Consider the following 25,349-nt stretch of genomic DNA (forward strand, 5'->3'; position numbering starts at 1 on the left):
TCACTTGTTTAGTAGTCTTTTTGTTGTGCCTGACTGTGACTCAGCATCTCCACTAATGGTGAATAGCAATCTATCCTTTTTCATAATATTGTGAATTTTTATTAGAATATTGTGTAAAAATTTAAAGTAAACTGGTCAAGAAAGCCGCGAGATTTTTGCTAACGTCGTGTCCCTTTCATATAGCCTGCATTATAAGCAGTATAAATTAAAAAAGGTTGCCTATGACTGTCCCAACATTTATTAGAGTATCATGTAAAAATTTGAAGTAAATTGGTCAAAAACTTTTATAGAGACTTTTGGAAACAATTTTAGATGATGACTTGTCTTTACATCATTGTATAGATTGGTGGCAGCGTATTTTATTACAACATGCATCAGAGAAATGAAGCAAATGAGCAGGCCCATAGTGACAGGGCCACAGTATTTGAGTTTCTCCAAGAACATCCCTCTGAAGCCTGCAGCCTTTCAACTTCAGATGCTGTCTGAGACTTTTTCCACTTTAAGACATGTGAATGCCTGGGAATATAGGTCATACTGCTGAGTCACTGATTTCAGCTTGTGCAGTTCCTTTTCTGTCTTTGTACTGAATTTGTTATCCACTGTTGTTCTGGAAGTTGGAAATGTGGTTTGCTGTAGATTATATTGTCACTTGCTCGTTCAGTGGTTTGGACAAAGATGGCAGTTTCCAAATGGGAGACTACACGCTCTTGCTGGAATGTGTAAAGTTCATACTCTTGGACGGTTTCTATTCATTTATCTTTGCTGGTGTGGCCCATTGATTTCAGAAGTACTGAGGTGTTTCAAAGGCTTTCCCCCCCCCCCCCCCCAAATTCAGCAGCTCATCTGCTTGTCTCATTCCAACTTGGTATGTAGTCTTACTGCTGCTCTAATTAGGTTGCAAAACATCTCTGGCTTAATTGATTTCATATTAACAGCATCCTGATATTTACCAGTGGCCCCCAATTGGATATCCAAAATTCCTTCGATATTTAGGTCAATGATTGCTGGTATTTATCTTTCCAGATAAGCTTGAAAGCTGAAATGGAAGTTGCAATGAAGCTTCTAGAAAAAGATATACATGAGAAGCAGGATACTATAGTTTCTCTACGCAGGCAGCTGGATGATATTAAACTTATTAACCTGGAAATGTATAAGAAGTTGCAGGTAAGATTTTATAAACTGAATTTGCAGATCATTAATCATTTTAATGATGTAAACGTCTACATAGCTACAAAATTTGAAATTTTTGTGATGCATTAGATAATTAACATGGAGTTACTGTATGTAGTATACAGGATGAGGCAGCTAAATCATAACACCCCTTGTATCTCCCCAACCATTATAGATACAAAGATGTCGTTTGGACAGTGAATTGCAGGGACAGGGGCCACTTGAATACATTACATTTCATGTTTGTGCTATTTTTTATTACAGAGATATGAGGCCATCTTCGTAACATGATGGGCTTAAAAAAGACGGTTTCAAATATGTGTATATCATAATATTTAGGTGAATAGTTTTTGAGGCACAGATATATTCTTGTATTGTGTTCGGCCTTCGAAGCAGCGTTGTCTAATGCAACCTTAACTGTTGTGTAGAGTACATGGTAAATGTCAAGAGTCCATTCTTAGACAAACACGCCCACTTACCTGACAGTAGTAATACATACTGTGATATTTTGTGCAAAAATTAACTACTGATGTCGCGCAAATATTATTCAGTTATTTAAAAACTGTGATACCAAAATAGTAGATAACATACAGTATTAAAATACTACAAGATGTTAATACATTTTAAGTAACAGAAATACAAATGTAAATGAGGAGGCCCTTATTGGTCACATTTATTTCATATGTATTTGTTTTTTATTTGAAAATATTTACTATTGATGTAATGAGAGGTGAAACGGGTGAAATCTATGCCAGTGCAATATGCATAGAACACTTCTCTGACTTGTACCACATTCCGCGAAACAGTGGGGTTGTTATGCGCCAATGTTAGAATGCCCTCTTCATGTACCTCGCCAGTTGCAGTTTTCTGCCTTGTCCTCTGTATGGCATTCCATGATCACGGTTCAAGTAGTTTCATGCAAATACGTGCAAGAAGCTTGCACGTAGGATGCTCACAATCAGGATACATCTCTCCATATTGCTTTATTGCTCTAACAGCATTTCTTCTGCTTTCACCATACACTAGAAGTATATCTAACTTTTCTTCGTTGGTGTACATGTCTGGCCGGCCGAAGTGGCCATGCGGTTCTAGGCGCTGCAGTCTGGAACCACGGGACCGCTTCGGTCGCAGGTTCGAATCCTGCCTCGGGCATGGATGTGTGTGATGTCCTTAGGTTAGTTAGGTTTAACTAGTTCTAAGTTCTAGGGGACTAATGACCTCAGAAGTTGAGTCCCATAGTGCTCAGAGCCATTTGAACCATTTTGTACATGTCTGCTCCAAGAAACTGTGACGGAAATGCGATGTCTCATTACCCCAGCAGCACATTTATGCCCTTCTCTCCAACTACCTCGTGCGTCACCTTGCGGCGTTATTGAGAAGCAGGAAAATGCCTGCCCTGTTAAGTTCCTCAGTAATCAACAGGAAAGGTCGCATTGGACAAAGCCGCTTCGAAGGACGAACATGATATGAGAACATAGCTGTGTCTCGAAAACTATTCACCTAAATATTATGATATACATATATTTGAAACCATCTTTTTAAGCCCGTCATGTTACTCTAAAATTTAACTTAGGGTTCCATTAAAAAAAACCAAAGATGGCCTCATATATCTATAATAAAAAATAGCACAAACATGAAATGTGATGTATTCAGGTAGCCCCTGTCCCTGCAATTCACTGTCCAAACAGCATCTTTGTATATATATTACGGTTGGGGAGATAAAAGGGGTGTTATGACTTAGCTGCCTCACCCTGTATATAAATACAATAGATACAAATTTTTCAAGTGTTACAGCATATCTTCTTCCTTGAATTTCAAGTTTTCTCGTATCAGGTACACTGTGTGTTGTTAAAGTTGTCTGTGTTTCGATGCTCATTAATTCTATAAGAAATTTGGGAGATGTTTCTTTGAAAGAGGCACTTTCCTTTTTTTTCTGAGAGATTCATGACTTTAGACATAGTTGTATACTATTATTATTATTATTATTATTATTATTATTATTATTATTATTTTGTTCCAACACTAATTTTTAATTTTGTATTAATTAAACAAGACACTTTTTTGCTTTGTTCCATAAAGCTTGTTTTTTTTTTTTTTTTTTTTTTTTTAATTGCATGCCCTATGTTTCGGGTTGTGAGCCTTTTTCCAATACGCAACTGATTCCAAAGATGGCAACTGAGCAGAGATAAGTGCATATAAATTTTGTAATCTGTTGCTTATCACACAAACTATAGAAGTTGTCTCTGTTGACTATTTGGACACAGTTTCATTTTTTTTTCTTTTCTTTGTTAACTGTACTTCATTCACTACTCCATTAATTCAGTCTCTTTGTAGTAAAGCCTTCATACTCAGTATCTCCTTCCCACTGTCACTGTTTATATGTGTCTCTCTCCCACTGTCTCCTTTTTCTCCCATTGTCACTGTTTCCTATCTGTTTTCCCACCAACAAAGCTTTCAGTCCTTTCTCTCGCTCTTTCTTACCACTGTCTCCTCTGCCACTTTCACTCTCTCTCTCTATCATACTGCCATTGTGTTTGTCCCATTTTTCTCTCTCCCATTGCCATTCTCTCTTTCTTGCTTGTAGTATACTGTCTTTCTCGTCAATCACATTGCCTGTTCTCCACACATCCTGTCGGCTAGTTTGCTCAGGGTTTTGACCCCTAGCCCAGGAAACTGTAACCTGTGGGTACGGGGGAGGGAGAGAAAGTGGGTAAAGATTTCATGTTAAAGTTTGCCATGAGGGTGGTTTCTGATCCCTCAAGCCTGAGTATGCCCTCCACTCATTTCTCTTTTTCATTTACACTGTCTCCTTTCTCTTTTGCTCCCACCACTGCTATCTCCATCCATCTCTCTCTCTCTCTGTTTTACTGCCACTGTCTGTCACTGATCATCAGCACTTCCTCTCTTTTTGGCTTCCACTGCTATTGCATTCATTTGTCTTTCACTACCACTTCCCATCTTCTACCATCAGTCTCCCTCTCTTTCTCTCCCAGTGCTACTGTCTCATCTCTCTTGTGCCACCACTGTCTCTCTGCTACTCTCTTTCATAACAAAAATGCACAAATATGTTCGCATACCAAAATTTTTGGTGAGCAATGTTGAATGAGGATTGAAGCAGCTGGTTCCCCACTTTTCTGTCAGGTTCTTTTAAAGAGGATCGTATTCTCCTAATTTGTCAACAGGAGTGTTTTTCAGGTACTTCCCTTCTTTTCTCTGGTACATCAAGGTGTGCTGCTTATATAAAATTAATCCTGTAGGTCAGTAAAGTTTTGACATTTTACTTATATACTTTGTCACATTTGCCACTTTAACCACATTAACAACAAATTAGTATGCATAATATAAGGTTAACACAAAATAATCTCCAATCCAATGCAAGTTCACTTTACACTATTTTACAGCTACACCTCAGTATGCCATAAAATGTGGTGTTTGGTTTGAATGTACAAAGAGTGACCTATGACAAAATAATTTTGTTAAGTGCTTACACCATCTAGTGCCGCCATCAAGTAATTTTCAAGACATGAGAACCTATACAGGTGTGAAGTGCCCGTTATACAGAATCAGTGTGACATAAAGATTTATTGTGAAAAAATAGTGATTAACAACATATTTTTGTGACCTCTGAACCCTTGCAAAGACCACAGATCCCTTGTCATTTGTTCACTAACTCAGTTAAAACTAAATTTACATCTCAGATGAGATATTAAGTGCATATTTTAGATGCATGAATATGGTAACTCGGTGGTCTCGGTAATGGATGATGATATCCAGGTCTCAAAGATCATCATCTTAAGAACATTTGGTGAAAAATTTGACAATCTAGCATGAATACAAATTATACAAGTGGCCATCCTCACAATTTGTACTTTTTGTTACCAAAAATCATGGTTTATCATGGTTTCTTCAGGAACTGCCCTTGAACAAATGGAGCTTCTGTAAGCCACCTTTCGTATCCCCACCAGTGCACATCATAATAGGGCAGATGAGTCGGTGTGGGTAGCACAAGGGGAGTGTGGAAACCTGCCATGGAGGGTGCACGCATGACATAGTATGTGCAGAGCTGGCCAAAGTTTTTGCCGGCTGACTGGTCAAGTGCTTACACAGAGTTTGATCACCGGGGCCTCATCTAGCAAATCATCCTGTTCATCCTGTGTGTTGCACTGAGTGTGTAGCTGTTAGAGGTCAGCATCAGCTGTGTGCTTAGTTCTTCACATTCTAATCGTTGTGTGTGTTTAGACTCTCTGCTTCCCATAGATTTCCTCACACAGGGTGTTAGTTTCCCTCTCACATTGTTCTGTTTCCTGGCTTTCATTGAGCCTCTGTTGGCCCCTAAAGTGTCCATACCGACCATATAGTGAAATGGCAATGTCACACACGTGTAGACACTAAACCACCTGAGGGCCATCTGAGAGCACACTTAATGCAAAAGAACCAACCAATTTTCTCAAGTTGCATGGGCTGGAGGAAGTGAGTAACATTTAAATTTTGACCCGTACTGCAGAATAGCTACAGTATGCCCAATCTTCTGATAAGCATATAAGTAGACACTAAGCCAGGGGCTATCCAAAACATTTGACCCCTTATCTATGTGATCAATAAAAAGCAAGATATGACCCCCTGAAAAATTGCTTTTTCATACGTGGCTTTTCGAAACAATTGATAATGTGCACTGTCATGCATGGACCGATGAATATCATGAAGTATACAGTACAGATGACAAAGTGCCAAAATAATCAACAGAGATAATTTTTATAGTTTAACAGTTTGGAAGTAACAGATTAAGAAATTGACATGTGTTTATCTTTTCCTGGTAACCACCTTTGGAGTCAGCTATGTATTGCAAGGAGGGCTTACAATCTGAAACCTAGGTCATACAAAAATAATAAAGTTTTGTGAAATAAAGCAAAAAATTGTTTCGTTTAGTCAGTATACAAAAGAGAATATCTCACAAAGAACCCATAGTTGAATCAATTAAAATTATATATTAGTTTTGTTATATGTTGCTTATTTAATGTCAGCTGGATAATTGAATTATTATTTTTGCTTAGCTGCATTACAGCTGCATTTACTACTCAAAATTACTTTCTTCAAATTGTTAGAAATGTGTAGTGGATGCAATCATTTGGTATGTTGCTCTTAGATGCATGCCTTTAAGTTTCAGTATTATGCATCTCCTTGGTGTTGATACTGTCAAATAATGTCTTACTTTGTATTTTAAATATTCAGTTTGCATGTGTTTTGAATCACCAGTTTGTTGAAAACTCACATCTCAAAAGAAGCGAAGTTTTTGAGTTCTAGAAATGTTATTTGAAAAAGTGATGTCATGATATAAGTAAATTAAGACTTGACAGAATCTTGCAGCAGAATGTTTCTGAAAATAATTTAATTTGCAGAATTATAAACATATGTTACAACAAAAGAAATGTATGTTGTTTCCATAAACTGCCTAATAATTCCTTTATTATTGTAAAATTACCTTTTCTGCGTCTACACATTTACTATTTGAGAAAGTGAAAATGCACAGTAATTCATCTCAAAAATCCAGACAACAAAAGAAACAAGAGAAACAGGAAATGTTCATTAGATATGATTGATTTTTGCAACTGCAGTAAATGACAATCTCCAGACCCGTACTACAACATAACTGGTGAAGGTTTGTATTTTGTGAGCAAGAGCCCTATAGATTGTGACATCAAATGAAAGGGGCGTAGGTTGTAGCAGTACGTCTCAGGGTGCCAATGTCCATGTTCACGGCCAGTTGCTAATTTAATCGTGTCAGAAGCATCATACATAAAATCAGAATGATTAACACATACATATCAAGTATATAACAAATACAAAAAGAGTATGAAAGTATACAGATATATAAGCAGGGTCAAGTAGTTTTTAATTTTATGAAGTCATGGACCAGAACCTGGCCACGTCCAGCACTTCCGGGGTGGCATTCATCAAATCCTTCATGGTGCTGGTGCCTAAGTATTTTGGTGTTTCGCAATGTTCCACGGGCACTCCTTCCCAGTTAAGTTGTAGTCATATTGCAGATTGTCTGTTATTTAGGTGGAAGGCGCAGGTTTGGGTTTTCCCTGGGTTGGGTTTGAGACGGTTCCCCTTATAGTAGGTGGCAAGCTGTTCGAGGGCTTCGACAGATTCTGTTCAACAGTTCCAAAGCTGTCTGCTTGAGCAGTAACGATGCAATCATCTGCATATATGAAGCTTTCGGTGCCTTGGGGGAGGGGCTGGTCATTAGTATATATATTAAAAAGTGTTGGGGCCAGTACGCTTCCTTGGGGGAGGCCATTTTTCTGTATCCTCCACCAGCTTCTCTGTCCCTGAAAATCCATGAAGAATCTTCAATTCTGGAGTAGGTTTCCAGGCAGGAAGGTTAGTCAGTAGTCCCTACTCATTGCGTATATTTTCCCCAGGAGCAGCCAGTGGTTGACTGTGTCATCGACTGCTGATAGGTCTAGGAAGACAGCCCCAGTGATCTTCCTGTTCTCGAACCCATCCTCTATGTGTTGCGTTAATTTTAGCACCTGTGATGTGCAGCATTTGCCCTGTCTGAAGCCTGCTTGTTGTGGGATCAGGAGGAGCTCGATGGCGTCCGTGATTTTGTGGTGTATCATTCTTTCCAAAACCTTGTACATATGGCATAGCAGAGAGATTGGCCTGTAGTTTTTGGGATTGTCACATTCTTTGCCTGGTTTTAGGATGGCAATGACTCGCGATTTTCTCCAGATTTTTGGAATTTTGCAGGATGTCATGCAGTTGTTCATTATATCGACTAGCCATTTCCTTGTTACAGATCCAAAATGCTTCATTTGCTCGACACATATATCATCAAGGCTGGCTGCTCTCCACATTTTGCACTTACTGATGGCCTTCTCCAGTTCCACCAAGGTAGAGGGCTTTGGATAGTTCTTCGGTCTCCTGAGGGGGGGGGGGGGGGGGGGGTTCGTTCTGTGCCCCTCTTCTTTGTCTTCAGGTTGTCGTATCTTGTGGTTTCCCATTTGTGAGAACCTGGTGTGCAATTTGGTCTGCTGTGACATTCGCATATAGATTTGGTTTGGTGGGGTCATTGGCTAGGCGTTTTATGAGTTTCCAGGCCTTTTGATTATCTCTGCCAAAATTAGTTTCCTCCATGAGTTTGGTCCATTGCTCTCTTCTCACTTCTGAAATCCGGGAGGTAATAACTCTTCCTTTGGTGAGGGTTTCTTCACTGAAGGGGTTTCTTTCGAAGAACATTTGATACTCTTCCAGTAGGGCTACTGTTTCCTGGGTGAGTCTGGTGTGTAACTTGTTCTGAATCCCCTTGGAATAGACACTCAGGAGCTGGATTTGATGGTGTCCACGAAGCTGTCATAGTCTGTCTCTCTCTTCTAGTATTCTGGTGAATTTGGGCCAGTCTGCCTTCCTGAAATTATATCTCCTTCTGAACTTTACTCTTCGTGGTATAACTATTGGCAACATTTGGCACATTATTGGGCGATGTTGTGTCTTTGGGATGGGGGTGCATATGGACTTAAAGCACTGTTGTGCTATTTCTTCGTTGACGAATAGGAGATCCGGGTTGTATCCGCGGCGCCACCTACCGCTGTTGAAAGATGTGGGAAGTTTGCTGTTGTGGATAAGTGCCAGGTGGTTGCCAGAACAGCTTCACCGTTTTTGTCTTCTTGTGCATATTTCCATACGTGACTATGGCTGTTGAAATCGCCTATAATGAAAGTTGTTTTCTGTTTACCGATTTTTACTGATGGTTCCAAGTGGAAGTCTACATTTGGTGGCTTATATAGTGAGGTCACCGTGTATTCGCCAAATTCCACCTTGATAATCTCGATATCTCTCTCCTCAGTGTGATCCGCCATCCTTACTTGGACGTCCGGTTTGGTGAACACGGCACTCCCGTATTGCGCGTGCAGTCTTTCTGCTACAAGTTTCATCCCTGAGACCTTGGGGCGTCGGTGTTGGATGTCCCTACATGTTTCTTGCATGCAGAGTATGTCACATTTGGTTTTTTGACAAAGCTCGCTCAGCAATTGTTTTTTGCAAAGACGAAAGACCTTCTGTGTTCACAGAGATGATCGTCAAAGCCGGTTTTGATAAGAGACATTATGTCTCTCTACTATGATGCTTCTGGTGTGAGAGAATCTGCCGGCTTAGAGCCGTTGCCCAGGGGACGCCCGAATGTGTTATTATTGACACATCCTTCGCGGAGGCTTCTCTTGTGTTCCCCAGTTGCTAATGATTGATGATTATTCATTGAGTGAACAAAAGATGCACAAAAACTTTCTTTGGTAAAGAAAAAAAGCCTTGTCCACTTAGCAACATGTGCTTAGGCATGGTTTTATTGTCGCATAGTGTCAGGAATTTGCTAGAGGATGTATGTGTCTTTGTTCTTGATTGTTTCTCTAAAGGGAACAGTTGCCATTGATAATTACTACATCCAAGATGTATTGTGAGAGTACAGTTACCATTCAAGCTACCACACCTGCAGCTGTACATTGCAGTAATCCAGAATACTTCCTGAAATATGATATTTATCATTACATTGTCTAATAACAAGGGTGTTTCAGAAGAAACTGTAAACATTTCATAAGGCAGTTGTATGTACAATTTTGTATTTAAAATTTTATGTAAAAGTGAACACAAGTTTCACTGGATGTGGAGTATAGCTGCTTGAAGTTGGTGCACATGTCTTATGCAGTTCTTGGTTCTTAGATATGTGTATAAGTTGGACACAATTACTAGTATCCAATCAGATTCGGAGTCTGGATCAAAAGAGCTTACAGTTTCAAGCTAGCTGACTCTGCTATTACAAATATTTAAAACTATTGTGCACATTTTTACACATGCTCAATACACAAATTTGTTGTTTTGTTTAGCAATTTTGTAATGGAAATATTTATGTAAAATATTGTAGCTGCTGTTTTAATTGAAAAGTGCAAGGTTGAAATGTGCTTACTTGCTTCTGGAACAAAATTTGGATGAAAAATGCATTTAATTTTCTTCGCCAAAAAGTAATTCTACATCAAGCACACAAGAAATATCCAAATCTATTGACTTTCCACATAAAAAAGTCAGTCTGGCTGATATCTGTTAAAATCACCAACAAGCCCAACAGCTACTGGCAGGCACTCATTGCTTGAAGTTTTGTTTATGGTTAATTAAAAGAACTGATACTGTTTACTGATGAAGCAAATTTCAGTCTGGCAGCATCACCACAAACTCAGTCACATTCAGGAGATAAGATAGAAATGAGGGTAACAATTTACTAAACAATAGAAGCATTGAATAGTTAGTAGGATGAAAACATCACTATTGTGGTCTTCAGTCCAGAGACTGGTTTGATGCAGCTCTCCATGCTACTCTGTCCTGTGCAAGCTTCACCTGCCAGTACTTAATGCAAACTTACATCCTTCTGAATCTGTTTAGTGTATTCCTCTCTTGGTCTCCCTCTACGAATTTTACCGTCGATGCTACCCTCCAATACCACATTGGTGATCCTTTTGATGCCTCAGAATATGCCCTACCAACCGATCCCTTCTTCTAGTCAAGATATGCCACAAATTCCTCTTCTCTCCGATTCTATTCAATACTTCCTCATTAGTTATGTGATCTACCCATCTAATCCTCAGCATTCTTCTGTAGCACCACATTTCAAAAAACTTCTATTCTCGTCTTGTCTAAACTATTTATTGTCCACGTTTCACTTCCACACGTGGCTACACTCCATAAAATACTTTCAGAAACGACTTCCTGACACTTAAATCAATACTCGATGTTAACAAATTTCTCTTCTTCAGAAACACTTTCCTTGCCATTGCCAGTCTACATTTTATATCCTCTCTACCTTGACCATCATCAGTTATTTTGCTCCCCAAATAGCAAAACTCCGTTACTACTTTAAGTGTCTCATTTCCTAATCTAATTCCTGCAGCATCACCCAATTTAATTCGACTACAGTCCATTATCCTCGTTTTGCTTTTGTTGATGTTCACCTTATATCCTCCTTTTAAGACACTGTCCATTCCGTTCAACTGCTTTTCCAAGTCCTTTGCTGTCTCTGACAGAATTACAATGTCATCGGTGAACCTCAAAGTTTTTATTTCTTCTCCATGGATTTTAATACCTACTCCGAATTTTTCTTTTGTTTCCTTTACTGCTTGCTCAAAATACAGATTGAATAACATTGGGGAGAGGCTACAACCCTGTCTCACTCCCTCCCCAGCCATTGCTTCCCTTTCATGCCCCTCTGTAACTGCCATCTGGTTTCTGTACAAATTGTAAATACCCTTTCGCTCCCTGTATTTTACCTATGCCACTTTCAGAATTTGAAAGAGAGTATTCCAGTCAACATGGTCAGAAGTTTTCTCTAAGTCTACAAATGCGAGAAACATAGGTTTGCCTTTCCTTAATCTATTTTCTAAGACAAGTCGTAGGGTCAGTATTGCCTCACGTGTTCCAACATTTCTACGGAATCCAAACTGATCTTCCCCGAGGTCGGTTTCTACCAATTTTTCCATTTGTCAGTAAAGAATTCATGTTAGTATTTTGCAGCCGTGGCTTATTAAACTGTTAGTTCTGTAATTTTCACATCTGTCAACACCTGCTTTCTTTGGGATTGGAATTATTATATTCTTCTTGAAGTCTGAGGGTATTTCGCCTGTCTCATACATCTTGCTCACCAGATGGTAGAGTTTTGTTAGGCCTGGCTGTCCCAAGGCTGTCAGTAGTTCTAATGGAATGTTGTCTACTCCTGGGGCCTGTTAAATTCAATATCTCTTCTGTTACCCAAGGATTCTATTAGCCCTCGTCTTTTTACCTACTTGATCCCCTGCTACCTTCATTATTTGATCTCTCAAAGCTACCCATTCTTCTTCTACTGTATTTCTTGCCCTCATTCTTGTCAATTGTTCCCTAATGCTCTCTCTGAAGCTCTCTACAACCCCTGGTTCTTTCAGTTTATCCAGGTCCCATCTCTTCAAATTCCTACCTTTTTGCAGTTTCTTCAGTTTTAATCTGCGGTTCATAACCAATAGATTGTGGTCAGAGTCCACATCTGCCCCTGAAAATGTCTTACAATTTAAAACCTGGTTCCTGAATCTCTGTCTTACCATTATATAATCTATCTGAAACCTTCCAGTATCACCAGGCTTCTTCCATGTATACAACCTCCTTTTATAATTCTTGAACCAAGTGTTAACTATGATTAAGTTATACTGTGTGTAAAATTCTACCAGGCGGCTTCCTCTTCCATTCCTTCCCCTCATTCCATATTCACCTACTACGTTTCCTTCTCTTCCTTTTCCTATTATCGAGTTCCAGTCACCCATGACAATTAAATTTTCGTCTCCCTTCACTATCGGAATAATTTCTTTTATCTCATCATACATTTCGTCAATCTCTTCATCATCTGCTGAGTTAGTTGGCATATAAACTTGTACTACTATGGTAGGCGTGGACTTCGTATCTATCTTGGCCACAATAATGTGTTCACTATGCTGTTTGTAGTAGCTTACCTGCATTCCTGTTTTCCTATTCATTGTTAAACCTACTCCTGCATTACCCCTATTTGATTTTGTATTTATAACCCTGTATTCACCTGACCAGAAGTCTTGTTCCTCCTGCCACCAAACTTCACTAATTCCCACTATATCTAACTTTAACCTATCCAGTGCCCTTTTTAAATTTGCTAACCTAACTGCCCGATTAAGGGATCTGACATTCCTCACTCCGATCCGTAGAATGCGTTTTCTTTCTCCTGATAACAATGTCCTCCTGAGTGGTGCCCGCCTGGAGATCTGAATGAGGGACTATTTTACCTCCGGAATATTTTACCCAAGAGGACGCCATCATTTTACCATACAGTAAAGCTGCATTATCCTTGGGAAAAATTAATGGCTGTAGTTTCCCCTTGCCTTCAGCCGTTCGCAGCACCAGCACAGCAAGGCCGTTTTGGTTAGTGTTACAAGGCCAGATCAGTCAATCATCCAGACTGTTGCCCCTGCAACTACTGAAAAGGCTGCTGCCCCTCTTCAGGAACCACACATTTGACTGGCCTCTCAACAGATACCCCTCTGTTGTGGTTGCACCTACGAAATGGCTATCTGTATCAGTGAGGCACGCAAGCCTCCCCACCAATGTCAAGGTCCATAGTTCATGGGGGGTGGGGCGGGGGACGATGACATCACTAGCTTTGGAGAAATCATTTATTGACTTAGACCACGCGTGCTCTCTCTCTCTCTCTCTCTCTCTCTCTCTCTCTCTCTCTCTCTCTCTCACACACACACACACACACACCACACACACACACACACACACACACGCACACGGAAGGGGGGGCGGGTGAGAGAGAGAGAGAGAGAGAGAGAGAGAGAGAGAGAGAGAGAGAGAGAGAGAGAGAGAGAGCTGTACAGCCTGCACTGTTTAGTTGTGTGTGTGTGTGTGTGTGTGTGTGTGTGTGTGTGTGTGCGTGCGTGCGTGCGTGTGTGTACACTCTTGCTCGAAAATGGATTCATCCAAAACCTAGTGATGTTTCCATTCGTACTGCATTCCTGTCAACGATTCAACACTTCTACTATTTGGTGAGTCATTACCTTTAAATTATTTATACTGTGCCAGAACATTCCAGACCATAGGCGCACTTGGGAAAGATATATTCAAAATTCCTTCCTTGTAACTGTGTGACCATTAATTTGACCTCGTTTTTTTATGATATCATCTGAGGAACTTGAGGAAGAATGCTTCTTGCAAAAGGAATTGACACTAATGTTATAAGAGATTTCTTTGGGTGTGAGACTATAAATATATTCGCATCCCTACATGGCTGCACTCCAGACAAATACTTTCAGAAAAGGCTTCATAATGCTAAAATTTATATTTGATGTTAACAAAGCTGTCTTCTTCAGAAAGGCTTTTCTTGTGATTGCCAGTCTACATTTTTTATCAACTCTACTTCGACCATCATCAGTTTTTTGGTACCCAAATATCAAAACACATCTACTGTTTTCCTAGTGTTTCATTTCCTAATCTGATTTCCTGAGCATCACCTGATTTAATTTGACAACATTCCATTATCCATGTTTTGCTTTTGTTGATGTTCATCTTATATGCTCCTTTCAAGACACTGTCCATTCTGTTCAATTGCTCTTTGTTATCTCTGACAGAAGTACAATGTCATTAGCAAACTTCAAAGTTTTAATTTCTTGTCCCTGAACTTTAATTTCTGCTCCGAATTTTTGTGCAAGCACACTTCTTACTAGGACAAAATGTGTGAAGTTAAAAGGTGCAACCATTCAGAACTGGAGACAGTGTAGCAAAGTGTCATACTTGCTGCAGATACAGTGAAAGAGTTGTTATGGGGTGAAATAGCTTGCACTGGACTGGCAGGCTAAGTGGCAGATTTGTAGTACTTGAAAGAGCATAGTGTTACGATGTTTAAACCGTCCGATAAATATACAACCTATGTAAACTCTACAAAAATATCTCTATCAAATATTGAGTGTCAGATTGAAAATATTATTACTTAATATCTGTAAATTTGAGTTCTGGACTACTATGGACAATTTTCAGTTAAAAGATTCAAATAAATCTGTGTCCAGTTCACCATGGAAGCAGAGCTTCAGCTGTTTAATTATTATGGCTCCCTTTGAAATTCTGGAGGTAGCAGAGATGAAATTTAGGAAGCAAAAGGTTATTTATAACTTGTCCAGTAATTGGATGTAGAGTCAAGACCTGAAAGTAAGTGTGAAATTGTTTTGGGTCTAATACAATATGTCAATGAAGTCAACTAATAATCCCATTCAGAAGATACTTCAAAGACAATAAACATTAGACTACTCTCACATATGTTGAAAATTAGTAGAGTTATCATTTTGCAGAAAATTAAATCAGCAGATTGTATGTCTGTTAAATTTATGAAGCAGAATTGCTGGCCATGACTTACTGTCAGAAGATGAAGTTCTTAGTACTGCCAGTAGATGCACACAAAAGTATAAGAATCTATCATAGCTTTTGGAGCTGTTAGATCCTTCCTTGGAGAGAAAGTAAGCATAGGCTGGAGTAGGTTAAAAAGGAAAGACAGGTCACTCATACCCCATGACTGGAAGGACACAACTGTCGTGAGAACAAGGAGAGACAAACCTTTGTTGAGCAAATTTGAATCAATTAAAGGCTAACGAGACTACTGACTTAGTAGACATATTCCAGTGCACTGCCAAGTGCGTAATAAATTACCTGCACTAGAAAACATTTTTTAAGACAAGAGTAAACTGATGGGTCAAATTTTTCATGGTGCAGCAGTGAGGAGTAAAGCCCCCCCCCTCCCCCCGTGCCCCCCCCCCCCCCCCCGCCTTCTCTGCACGAAGAACATCATTTTGAAATATTCATGTGTTGCTAAGTGGATTGCCCAAGGTGCATACACTACTAACTAGATGGAATCCCAAATCTAAAACTCTCAGTGTTTTTTGTGAGAAACAAAAAGCTCTAAAGAAATGCTTTGAGTTGAAACTGGAAGACCCACTGCCAGAATAAGAAGTGCTTGCCTTGGTGACAATATCTCCAAAGTATGGAATTTTGTTTCTGGGTTATTTTTTTCCTCTTCATTTAATTGACCCTCATTTGGATGTCCTGTGTAATCATCTACACTGCTGTGCTGAACTGTAAATGCCTCCAAAGTTCAGAACATATAAAAAAAACTGTGGGATCATGTGAACTGAAAACAAAATGTCTGGCAAATGGAAGACTGAGTCGCCAATGCAGTCCAGAGCAGCTGATGTCAAGGAAGTATATGATGTTAAGGTGCAGATAAATTACCATAGGTTTCTTTAAAGGTACATGTAAACCACTTTAAGTTCCCTATTATTTGCTGTATTATTAGTTTCACTCCACAAATGAGGGCCCTTCAGGTATTCATTGCCCTTATGCAACGACAGCTAGTTAAAAGCACAGAGCTCTGCGTGACACCACCATCAACACAAAAGACTCCATTTTGGATTGATGATGGTGCTGAGCAGGGCTTTGAACATTTAGTGTGTTACTGTCGGGGCAATGAATATCTCAAGATTCTCTTGTATGAAGAGTGAAACTACAAATTTAGCAAATAATACCTAACCTCTGTACAGCTGACAGTCGCACACAACCGGGGAAAATCTACAAAAATAAATAAATAAAAACATAGCTTACGGAAACTTAATGAAAAGCAGATGTGGGTCACTTGCAGCCAGGAGTATGAGATAATAGGAGGAGTGCAAACAAAGATGGAGTAAAGCATTTCATAGGGAAGTCAAAGGTAATACATCATAAGTACTGTGCCAGCTTAAAAGCAAAGAAGATACATTTAGAAGTATAGAAGTATGTGCGAGAGGAATAGTGCCAAGTAAGAAGAGAAAGTTAACAAAATAAATAAAGAAGAAAATTCAAACATAAATAAATGAATAAGGGACCAAAGAGACAACAGGAGTAGAGGTTAACTTGAGTTCAGGGGAATGGTGGGATGAGAGGATGTGTTGGAGCACAAGCTCCCATCTGTGATGTTCCAAGGGATTGGTGACGGTGCGTGGGGGGAAGGATCAAAATGGCTTGTGTGGTGCAGCATGTGCCTAGGTCCCTAAAGTTACACTGTAAGGCATGTTCTGTCACTGGGTATTTTACATCCCCCATATGGACAGTTTGTCTGTACCCATTCATGTGTTCAGCCATTTTGGTGGTTGTCATACCAATGTAGAAGGCCATGCAATGAACATGCCAGCTGATAAATGTCGTGTGTGTGTGTGTGTGTGTGTGTGTGTGTGTGTGTGTGTGTGTGTGTGTGTGTGTGTGTGTTTCCACATGCAGCCCTGTCGTGAATGGCATATGAAGTGTGCTCAAAAAGAAACTGAACCTTTGAATTAGTGTGCCACCCTGCAGAGGTAGTGTGCTCTGGCTACTGAGTGCACATAGTGTAAAGTTTAAATGACAAACTGCTTTTTGCTGCATTTTGCTCTGACCATTAACAAGTGAGCTTCAGCTTTTGAAGCGAGCATGTGTACAAGTTGCTTGTTGGATTTGTGCCAAAGTGGCAATGAAAGTGCTTGAAGAGCTACATGTGTGTGTGAAATTTTGCTGCAAACTTGGCAAAACTTGTTTCACTTATCACTTGGGAAGGACTGTATGAGTCGTATGCAGTGTCGTGAGTGATTTAAGTATATCCAGCAGGGTAGAGTGTTGGTCGGTGATACCTGAGCCTGGACAACCTTCCACATCAAAAGATGATGGCCACATAGAAGGTTCGTGCTGTGACTTGCAAATATTGTCATTTAACTGTCTGAGAATTTGCTGATGAATCCTACCAGGCATGGGGGATGCTGTGCATAGGAAGAGACCTGAATTATGGGAAAACCAGACTTGGATGGTGCATCATGACAAGGTAGTGTCATAGTCCTTATTCTCATGACCTAACCCCAGCAGTTTTACCTGTTTCCTGAACTTAAAACTTAGGTGAAAGCACATCTTTTTGAAACCATAGAGGAGATTCACAACACTGTGACATGAGTTGAACACACCTTGTATATTTTTCCAGTGGTAGGTCTGGAATAGGTGGTTGTGGAGGGATCAGTGGGCAAGTTTTGCAGCAGGGTGGTTTACAGGAGAGGAACCTCTGCTATGGAAGGTGGTTTCGAAATGTTGTAGTGTTTGACAAGGACATTGCAGAGGTCAGGAGGATAACAAATGGCCACTCTGGGTGGTGCAGAGAGCATATTGTGGTGGGATGGTCTCATTTCAGGGCTCAACTTGAGAAATTAATAGCCCTGGTGGAGTAATCTGTTGAGGAATTCAAGGCCAGGATAGTATTGGGTGACAAAAGAGGGCACTTCTGTGTTACCTGGGGTAGGAACTTGTAAAATCACACAAGTTTCCACTAGTCATTACTCTTTGTTATATGAACTGAAAAGATAAAAAAAATTGGTGTCCAACAAACATGCTCTCTGTCAGACACATCTGTAATTGCCTTAGGAAACTAGTCTGAAACTGGTTTTTTATCAAGTTATAATGCATCATATTTACTATGAACAACAGTATAAAAAGACCAAAAAACAAATAAATCTAAATATCATTTTGATAGAACACTTCGTGCATTGTGCATAAACACAAATGACTTCTCTCTTAGAAAGAGATATGTAACTATTTCTTTTCAGTTTAATACAGCCATGTGGAGCATATATAATTGCTTATCATACAGATAACATTTGTAGCTCAGAATTAAAAACATTGTTGAGATAGTTGCTTAATGGTGTAAGCACTAAATATCTTCCTGAAAAAGAGTTATGAGCAGTATAATTCTACATATGTATGAAATAGATGTAGTAGCTCCTTACGCCTGTCTTGTGCTTGACTGGCACGCCAAAAGCCAGTGGAATATCTGACGACATCCCAGTCACATGATCACTAAGCCATTCCATCCATCACCAAACCATTCCACTCATGGAACTTCCTGGCAAATTAAAACTGTGTGCCCGACCGAGACTCGAACTCGGGACCTTTGCCTTTCGCGGGCAAGTGCTCTACCATCTGAGCTACCGAAGCACGACTCACGCCCGGTACTCACAGCTTTACTTCTGCCAGTACCTCGTCTCCTACCTTCCAAACTCATCACAGTGGTGGTAGTATTCTCTCCCCAATACAGCAGCTGTCTCTAATTTGGGTGTAATTGAATGTAAAATGTATCACACTTGCCTGTGCCAACAGGTTGAGAAATGTCTCTGTTTTGTACTGTTTTTGTTTGTTCAGAGGTGGAGGGAAAATGATGCAGTTTTCATCAGAAATGAATGGTTTTGTTTCTGAAATGAGCTTTTACTGTTTACATTTTATGTAAGTAACATTTATTAGAAATGGGAGACCTGTACCCACAGTCTTGGAGTACTGTCTTTGATTAGTAATCAAAATGCCCCTGGTCCCGGCTTTTAACCCTGCCACAACTTAAATTTTGAATAAAAATCATCAGCAATGGCAGCTGAAGATTTCTTGGGTAAGTCACCCTCTCTGCGCCATGGCCTTGTCAAATAGGGCAGAGGAGTGGACAAAGGTTCAGGGCACTGTCTTGTCCTTGAGGTGGAAGAATCAGCAATGATCAATGGCATGAGGATGCAGAACGCAATGGAAAGCAGTGCAGTAAAGCCATGTACCGTATGTACCCGAATCTAAGCCGCACTCGAATCTAAGCCGCACCTGAAAAATGAGACTCGAAATAAAGGAAAAAAAGATTTCCCGAATCTAAGCCGCACCTGAAATTTGAGACTCGAAATTCAAGGGGAGAGAAAAGTTTTAGGCCGCACCTCCAAATCGAAACACAGTTGGTCCATTGTAATATGAGACACAATTTAGGTCGAATGAATGACGATATAGCTACAGTAGTTTGGTTCGAGTCGTAAGCTTTACCAGGTAGCCATTGCTATGCGTCAGGCGCTCCGTCCGTATTTATGCGGGTACCCTTCCTTTTTCACGTGCTTCGTCTGGTTTGAATCGATTGCTTATTTTGTTTGATCTGATAAGTGCCGTTTTCTCTGTTATAGGTGTTTACGTCACTCTAAGCTGAAAATGCATCACTGTACTGTGTCATGCGTTGTTTGTCGCATTCTGATAGTGCGTGTTTACGGCCTGTCGCCGTTCGCGGCATGGCTTGCTTTTGTGCGCGCTACCACCGCTTACAACTAAAAAGAGGCGAATCGTCTCATTAGCGAAGCAATGTCAAGAAACTGCTATTTGTTGTTACTTACACTGCTGCTTTCTTTGAGAATGATCAATAAGAACCAAATAATAGGCTGCGTATGATAGAACATGTTCTGAACGAGAGTTAGGCGAAAATTTTTCTCCGTTTGAAAATCTTTGCGGCCGCTTCTTTAGTACATCAAATTCTGCACAGAAATTAGACATCTTAGATTTAAAAATCTAGTCAGTTGCCGTGCTTCATTTCTGACTGTATCACTATTAGGCTAAGAATAATACGAATATAAACATGACACGATAAGTGTATTCTTCCGCGTTTGCTGTTGTCTCACTCTAGTTTCGTAGTTTATTAGGCAGACAGGATTTAAATGAGATAGCAACAAACACGGAAGAACACATGGCAAAATGTTTATATTCTTATTATTCTTATGGTGAAGAGAATACTGCTTGTGATTCACATTTCATCAGGTTACTATTAGCAACCATCTCTTCTCACAGGTAGGAAAAAATTCAGAACTTGGAGTTGGCCATATTGAAAAACATCCCAAACAGTCTTGCCAGTCGGGTTTTCGTAGTACATTGAAATTCTACGACATTCGAAGATGAACAATACGGAATTTGTATCTACTTCGTTGGATAATGTATGAAAATACAGTGGTCAAAACTCGGGGCGGAGAAAAAAAAAAGCTCGTCTTCCACTTAAAAAAAAAAAAAAAAATAATATTTACTGATGCAGAGGTTTTGGCGCCAGTGTTTATCTTTGTGCCTACAAAGCATGCCAGTGTAGCGCTACATATATTCGATGGCAGAAGTTAGTTGTGGCGGCACCTACCAACATTTTTCAGAATGTCCGCTTGCTTTGCACTGGATTCTAAGCCGCAGGCGGTTTTTTGGATAACAAAAACCGGAAAAAAAGTGCGGCTTAGATTCGAGTAAATACGGTAATGTGTAACCACTGGAAATGTTGCTTGTAACTGAAGAAGTGTCATGATGATCTCTCCATGGGCAAAAGATTCCAGACTATTCCTCCAATTGGATCTCTGGGAGGGGCTGCCAAGGGGAGGTGACCATGAGGAAAGGATTGAACGACCAATGAAAGGATAATGTTCTACAACTCAAGGTGTGGCATGTGTGAAGTTGGAACATGGTACAGAAGCTGAAAATGGAAATGCAGAGGCTCAGTCTAGAAACAGTGGGGGTCAATAAAGTGGAATAGAAAGAAGACAAAGATTTCTGGTCAGGCAAGTATTGGGTAATATCAATAGTAGCAGAAAATGTTATAACGGAAGTAGGATTAATTATGAATAGGAAGATAGGGCAGAAAGGGAGTTAATATGAACAGTTCAAAATCAGCAGCATACAAACACCTACATTGATAGTTCAGGTACTTGAGGATAATAAGCAGGTAATTCAGTGTGTAAAGGGAGATGAAAATCTAATTGTCATGGCGGAGTGGAATGCAGTTGTAGGGAAAGTAATAGAAGAAAGGGTTTATGGGAGAATATGTACTTGGTACAAGGAATAAGAGAGGAGAAAGAATTAGAGTTCTGCAATAAATTTCAGCTAGTAATAGCAAATATGCTGATCAAAATCAAGAGTCACAAGAGGAGGAGGTATAATTACAGAAGGTCAGGAGACAGAGGAAGATTTCAGTTATATTACATCACAGTCAGGCAGAGATTCCGAAATCAGATACTGGATTATAAATCATACCCAGGAGCAGGTATAGACTCAGATCATAATTTGTTAGTGATGAAGAGTAGGCTGAAATTTAAGACACCAGTCAGGAAAAATCAGTGAGCAAAGAAATGGGATATGGAAGTACTAAGGAATGAAGAGATACACTTGAAGTTCTCTGAGACTGTAGATACTTCGATAAGGAATAGCTCAGTAGGCAGTTCAGTTTAAGAGGAATGGACATGTCTGAGACGGGCAATCACAGACATTGGAAAGAAAAACATAGGTACAAAGAAGGTAACTGCAAAGAAACCATGGGTAACAGAAGAAATACTTCAGCTGATTGATGAAAGAAGGAAGTACAAGTATGTTCAGAGAAATTCAGGAATATAGAAACACATGTCTCGTAGGAATGAAGTAAATAGGAAGTGCAGGGAAGCTAAGGTGAATTGGCTCCAGAGAAACTGTGAAGAAATAGAAATGATTGTCGGAAGGACTGACTCAGTGTATAGAAAAGTCAAAACAAACTTCAGTGAAATTAAAAGCAAGGGTAGTAATAGTAAAAGTGCAACGGGAATTCCACTGTTACATGCAGATGAGAGAGCAGGTAGGTGGAAAGAGTAAATTGCAGGCCTCTTTGTGGAGGAACATTTCTCTGATGTGATAGAAGAAGAAACAGGAATCGATGTAAAAAAGATGAGGGATTCAGTGTTAGAATCAGAATTTAATAGAGCTTTGGAGGACTTAAGATCAAATAAGGCAGAAGGGATAGATAAAATTCCATCAGAATTTCTAACATCATTGGGGAAATGGCAACAACATGACTATTCACATTGGTGTGTAGAATGTATGAATCTGCTGATATACCAACTGACTTTTGAAAAGCAACATCCACACAATTCCAGAGTTTGCAAAAGCGAGCAAGTGTGAGAATTATCACACAATCAACTTAACAGCTCATGCATCCAAGTTGCTGACAAGAATAATGTACAGAACAGGCTTTAGGAAAGGCAAAGGCACCAGAGAGGCAGTTTGACTTTGGAGTTGATAATGGAGATAAGACTCAAGAAAAATCAAGACACATTCATAGGATTTGTCAGCCTGGAAAAAGCAGTCGACAATTCAAAATGGAAATTTTAAGTTTCACAATGTAAAATGGTGCAAGATGTTTGAAAGTTTGAGAAAAATGGGGGTAAGCTAAAGGGGAAGACAGGTAATATACAGTATTTACAAGAACCAAAAGGGAACAATAAGATCGCGAGACGAAGCATGAGGTACTTGGATTAAAAAATATGTAAGACAGGCATGTAGTCTTTCGCCATTAATGTTCAGTCTATACATTGAAGAAGCAATTATGGAAATAAAAAGAAAGGTTCAAGATGAAAGGATATTAATAATAAGATTCATTGATGACTTTAATAACTCCAGTGAAAGTGAAGAAGAATTACAGGATCTGCTGAATGGAATGAACATTCTAACATGCACAGAACATTGAGAGCAAATCAAAAGAAAGACGAAAGTAATTAGAAGTAGCAGATATAAGAACAGTGAGAAACTTGACATCAGGGTTGGTGATCACAAATTAGATCAAGTTAGGAATTCTGCCATCTAGGCAGCAAGGTAACCCATGATGGTTGGACCAAGGAGGACATAAAAAGCAGACTATTAGTGGCAGAAAGGCTATTCCTGGCCGAGGGAAGTCTACTAGTTTCAAATATTGGCCTTAATTTGAGGAAGAAATTTCTGAGAATGTCCAATTGGGACAAAGTGGATGTGGAAAAAATCAGAAAAGAAGAGAATCGAAGCATTCGAGATGTGGTGTTGCAGAACAGTGTTGCAAATTTAGAATCAGTAAGGAAAGGGATGTGTGGAAAACACTGACAAGAATAAGGGACAGGATGGTAGGACATCTGTTAAGATATCACGGAATAACTTCCATGGTACTAGAGGGGGCTGTAGAGAGTGAAAGCTCTAGAGGAAGAATGAGATTCAAATACGTCCAGCAAATAATTGAGGACATAGGTTGCAAGTTCTATTCTGAGGTGAAGATGTTGACACAGGCGAGGAATCCGTGGCAAGCCTCATCAAACCAGTCAGAAGACTGAGGACTCAAAAGGATTGGAGAAAAAGTGGAGACCACAGTCATTATTGCTGATGTGACATTCAGAACTGCCACATAATTTTTGACAGACAAGGAACAACTAAAACAGTGTTTTAGTCTGTGACTGTGTAGTACATTTTCATTAATTACCAAATACAGAGCAGTTGTCTTGGGAACCTGCAAATACTGTATCTTGTTTGGTTGCTGACCAGTTTTGGGCTGCTGTTGTGACACACAGGAGCATACCATGAGTACTGTGTCTTCTCTATGCTGGTTCCCTCCTTGGGTCAGGGTTATGTGAACATTTTCTGTGGCTGGAAGTTTCAATTTAATAGCAATAAAATTTCCAAGCGTAGGAGAAAGGTGATATATTGTAAGATTTAAGAAAGTAGATATCTTATGTGTTTACTGTCACTTTTTCATATCTAATTTTTTATCACATATTCCACTATGCCACACTGAGTGAGGTGATGGAATGGTTAGCACACTGGACTCGCATTCAGGAGGATGACAGTTCAATCCCGCGTCAGGCCATCCTGATTTAGGTTTTCTGTGATTTCCCTAAATCAATCCAGGTAAATTCCGGGCCGGGATGGTTCCATTGAAAGGGCACGGCTGACTTCCTTCGCCATCCTTCTCTAATCCGATGAGACCGATGACCTCACTGTTTGGTCTCTTCCCCCAAACAATCCAATGTATTCTGCCACAGTCATTTATTTATCAGACACATGTGCCCCTGCTTCCTGTTAATATTCTCAGATTATAGAAGGTGATAGTCATGTATCATAGCTTGATGTTGCGTTACTTTATTCAGGTATCATTGACATTTGCTTTACATTTCATCTCCTAATTTACATCATTCTCAGAAGTTAAATGGAGCAATTATTCTCAAGTGCAGATACTAAATGTACAATTGTTTAATTTGTTTTGTTATCAGGCTGGTTACAATTGTGGAAGGTAAGATGATGTGCCTTTTACTATTCTGTCAACTGTTAATGTTTATGCACTTACCCATTGCATGGTGGAAAAATGTTTGCTTTCCCCCCTTGTTTTTCTGCCTGTTTTACCTGTACTATATTTTACAGTTTCTTTATCTGCCTGTTTTGTGTGTTATTTCATCTTACAATTTCTTATGTTATTTTCAAAATGTTGAGAAGTACCTATCAGTCCACAGCTTGTCATATTTTCCATTCCCTATAAATAAATTGAAAAATAATTAACGTTTTCAGGCTTTGGAAATTGTGGGCATGTACCCTCATTCTGATTACACAATAATTCATAAGAAAGCATGTGTACCCTCCTCCCTCCTACACATACATATACACAGACACAGGCAAAACAAAAGAATGATTCTACATGCAAGCAGTGAGGTACCTTTCTATCTTTTTGTGTTATTTATGGAAATACTGCATTTAACAGTTTGTTTATGATTCCATGTACAGAATATAATCCACTATTCTTTGAGTACTACTAGTAGTAATAATTCCTCTAAATTCTGGTTGTAGAAATAAATAATATCTTTTCTTCCATTAGCATGAAAATAAAATTTGACTCTTAGTGTACTGTTATAACCTTAAAGCATTTGTTCAGCAGATGTAGCCCATTCCAGCAGTTACAAATTAACTAACAAATCATTACTGTAGACTACATATGTTGAATAGAAAGAGTAAGAAATTTGTAGGGCAGAAGTGTGTTTGTA

At 39.5% G+C, this 25,349-nt stretch overlaps 1 protein-coding gene across 4 annotated transcripts in view; it reads left to right on the forward strand.

Annotated features, from left to right (window-relative positions):
- The window catches only part of LOC126187445 (RUN and FYVE domain-containing protein 2), a 154,550-nt gene that overhangs the window by 79,535 nt on the left and 49,666 nt on the right, over positions 1-25,349 (forward strand). For all 4 annotated transcript variants that reach the window (XM_049928529.1, XM_049928532.1, XM_049928530.1 and 1 more), the window contains one exon: positions 1,024-1,164. In XM_049928529.1, coding sequence (XP_049784486.1) covers positions 1,024-1,164 — 141 coding nt within the window. The remainder of the gene's footprint in view (positions 1-1,023; positions 1,165-25,349) is intronic.

This window comes from Schistocerca cancellata, chromosome 5 (genome assembly GCF_023864275.1).
Source record: "Schistocerca cancellata isolate TAMUIC-IGC-003103 chromosome 5, iqSchCanc2.1, whole genome shotgun sequence".
Classification (NCBI taxonomy): Eukaryota; Metazoa; Arthropoda; class Insecta; order Orthoptera; family Acrididae; genus Schistocerca; species Schistocerca cancellata.